The 3337-nt window shown below is 44.7% G+C and overlaps 1 protein-coding gene across 1 annotated transcript; it reads left to right on the forward strand.

Moving 5' to 3' along the window:
• The first annotated feature begins 564 nt into the window (after window positions 1–564).
• LOC138873042 (uncharacterized) lies at window positions 565–2918 on the forward strand. Its single transcript, XM_070151474.1, has 2 exons — window positions 565–1536; window positions 2013–2918. The coding sequence occupies exons 1-2, from the start codon at window positions 565–567 to the stop codon at window positions 2916–2918; spliced, it is 1878 nt and encodes a 625-aa protein (XP_070007575.1).
• The last annotated feature ends 419 nt before the right edge of the window (window positions 2919–3337 follow it).

Raw genomic sequence — 3337 nt, forward strand, 5'->3', positions numbered from 1 at the left:
TACCTTTGGTGGTTGAAGATGTAGTTGAACCAAGTGTGAGAGATGATGTGCGGATTGATGTTCATGAAGGTTGAGGAAGAAACACAAGAGGCCGTGAACCCGTCTAGGGAACACGTGATTGATATGCCCGAGCCGGTGGTGCCCAAAGCTCGAGCACCCTTACCTCGACCTCCTCCGCCCTATCCTCAACGGTTGGCCAAGCAAAAGGGTGACAACCAATTTAAGAAATTCATTGAGATGATGAAGAGTTTGACTATCAACGTGCCTTTGGTGGAGGCACTCGAGCAAATGCCGGGATACGCAAAGTTCATGAAAGATTTGGTTACAAAAAAGAGATCAATGGAGTGTGAGACAATCAAGATGACCCATCAAGTGAGTGCAATTGTACATTCTATGGCTCTGAAACTTGAGGATCCCGGTGCATTCACTATCCCATGTACCATTGGAAGTGCGGACTTTGCAAAAGCCCTTTGTGACTTGGGGGCAAGTATCAATTTAATGCCATATTCGGTCTTCAAGACCTTGGGAATCGGACAACCTCGTCCAACTTCTATAAGGCTTTAAATGGCGGACCGGTCAATGAAACGACCTTTGGGGATTATTGATGACGTCCTTGTTCATGTTGATAAGTTCATATTGCCGGCCGATTTTGTTATCTTGGATTGTGAGGTGGATTTTGAGGTTCCAATTATCCTTGGAAAACCTTTCCTAGCTACGAGGAAGGCTTTGGTAGATGTCGAGGCGGGAGAGTTGACCTTCCGTGTTGGTGATGAAAAGGTGGTGTTCCATGTATGCAAATCTATGAGGCAACCGAATAGCACCGAGGTGTGTTCGTTTGTTGACATTGTCACGGCGGTGATAGTGGATGACACAAGCGCAATGGTGAATGTTAAAGACTCACTTGAAATCGTTCTCTTGAACATGGATGTTGATGATGATGCTGGGAGAGTTGAATGTTTAAACGTTTTGCATGGTATGGGCTCGTATTCTTATGAGCCTAGGAAGTTATCTTTGGATCTTGAGAATTGCAAAACTCCCCCAACCAAGCCATCTATTGAGGAGCCGCCGGTGTTGGAGTTGAAACCACTTCCTCCTCACCTCAGGTATGAATACTTGGGCCTTAATTTCACTTTGCTTGTTATTCTTTCGTCTTGTTTGACTAACGTGCAGGTTGACGCCACTTGGGCGGTTCTACAAAAGCGCAAGAGGGCAATTGGATGGACATTGGCGGATATACGGGGCATAAGCCCCACCTTTTGCATGCATAAGATCATATTGCAGGAGGATGCGAGTCCCTCACTTGAACACCAAAGGAGACTCAACGAAGCTATGCAAGAAGTGGTCAAAAAGGAAGTTATCAAGTGGCTTGACGTCGGTGTGGTGTATCCTATTTCTGACAGCTCATGGACTTCTCCGGTGCAATGCGTACCGAAAAAGGGCGGGATGATTGTGGTAACCAATGCCAATAATGAGTTGATTCCTACTCGGACGGTGACAGGATGGAGAGTTTGTATGGACTATAGAAAGCTTAACAAGGTGACTCGAAAGGATCATTTCCCGTTGCCGTTCCTCGACCAAATGCTTGATCGTCTTGCGGGTCGGTCGTTCTATTGCTTTTTAGATGGGTATTCGGGGTACAATCAAATTCTCATTTCCCCAGAAGATCAAGAAAAGACGACATTTACATGTCCCTACGGCACATTCACATTTTCGAGGATGTCGTTTGTATTGTGTAATGCCCCAGCGACCTTTCAATGATGTATGATGACAATTTTCACTGACATGGTGGAAGATATATTGGAGGTCTTTATGGATGATTTTAGTGTGGTGGGAAACTCCTTTGAGGAATGTTTGACAACTTTGGACCGAGTGTTGGCCTGATGTGAAGATACAAACCTAGTCCTCAATTGGGAAAAATGTCATTTTATGGTAGAAGAGGGTATTGTCTTGGGTCATAAAATTTCGAAGAAAGGTATTGAAGTTGACAAAGCCAAGATTGAAGTCATTTCAAGGTTACCTCCCCTACTTCTGTCAAAGGGGTGAGGAGCTTTTTGGGGCACGCGGGTTTCTACCAAAGGTTCATCAAAGATTTCTCTAAGGTAGTTAATCCGTTATGCAAGTTGTTAGAGAAGGAGGCCAAATTTGTTTTTGATGAGAAGTGCATGGAGGCTTTCGAGCTGCTAAAACACAAGTTGACAACAACCCGTATCATCACCGCACACAATTGGAGCTTGCCATTTGAGCTCATGTGTGACGCTAGTAATGTTGTGGTAGGGGCGGTCTTGGGCCAAAGAATCAACAAGATATTCCATCCAGTGTACTACTCAAGCAAGACGATGAATGAAGCTCAAAGAAACTATACAGTCACCGAGAAGGAATTGCTAGCTATTGTGTTTGCCATGGAAAAGTTCCGACCGTACCTTATGGGGGACAAAGTAATTATCCATACCGATCATGCTGCCCTTAGGTATTTGATGACCAAGAAAGATTCAAAAGCAAGGTTGATGAGATGGGTGCTTCTTCTTCAAGAGTTTGATCTCGAAATTGTGGACCACAAAGGAAGTGAAAATCAAGTGGCGGACCATTTGTCCCGCTTGGAAGAAGAGGGGAGGCCTTCTGACGACCTTGAAATCAATGATGCATTCCCGGATGAACAACTCCTTGCGGTATCTATGCATGATATGCCGTGGTTTGCTGATGTGGCAAATTATCTTGTGACCGGTATAATCCTGTATGAGCTCTCTTATAACCAAAGGAAGAAGCTCAATCGGGATAGTTTGAATTATTATTGGGATGAGCCATATTTGTTCAAGATTTGCACCGATCGTGTGATTTGCCGGTGTGTCCCAGAAGAAGAACAATTGAATATTTTGGAGGCTTGCCATTCCTCTCCCTATGGTGGCCATCATGGGGGGTGAGGACGGCTTCTAAGGTGCTTAGTTGCGGTTTCTATTGGCCCTCCTTGTTTAAAGATGCTGGTGATTTTGTCAAGAGATGTGATGAATGCCAACGAACCGGTGGGATTTCTAAAAAGGATGAGATGCCTCTCAACACAATTCTAGAGGTAGATATTTTTGATGTGTGGGGTATCGACTTTATGGGACCGTTCGTGAGTTCTTGTGGGAATACCTATATCTTGGTAGCGGTTGATTATGTGTCAAAATGGGTCGAAGCCGTCGCTTTGCCCAACAACGAAGCTCGAAGTGTGGTGGCATTCTTGAAAAAGAGTATCTTCACAAGGTTTGGCACTCCACGTGCTATCATTAGTGATTGTGGCTCTCATTTTTGCAACCGGGCTTTTGATTCATTGCTTGCCAAGTATGGTGTAAATCACAAG

Source organism: Nicotiana sylvestris, chromosome 7 (genome assembly GCF_000393655.2).
Source record: "Nicotiana sylvestris chromosome 7, ASM39365v2, whole genome shotgun sequence".
Taxonomy (NCBI): domain Eukaryota; kingdom Viridiplantae; phylum Streptophyta; class Magnoliopsida; order Solanales; family Solanaceae; genus Nicotiana; species Nicotiana sylvestris.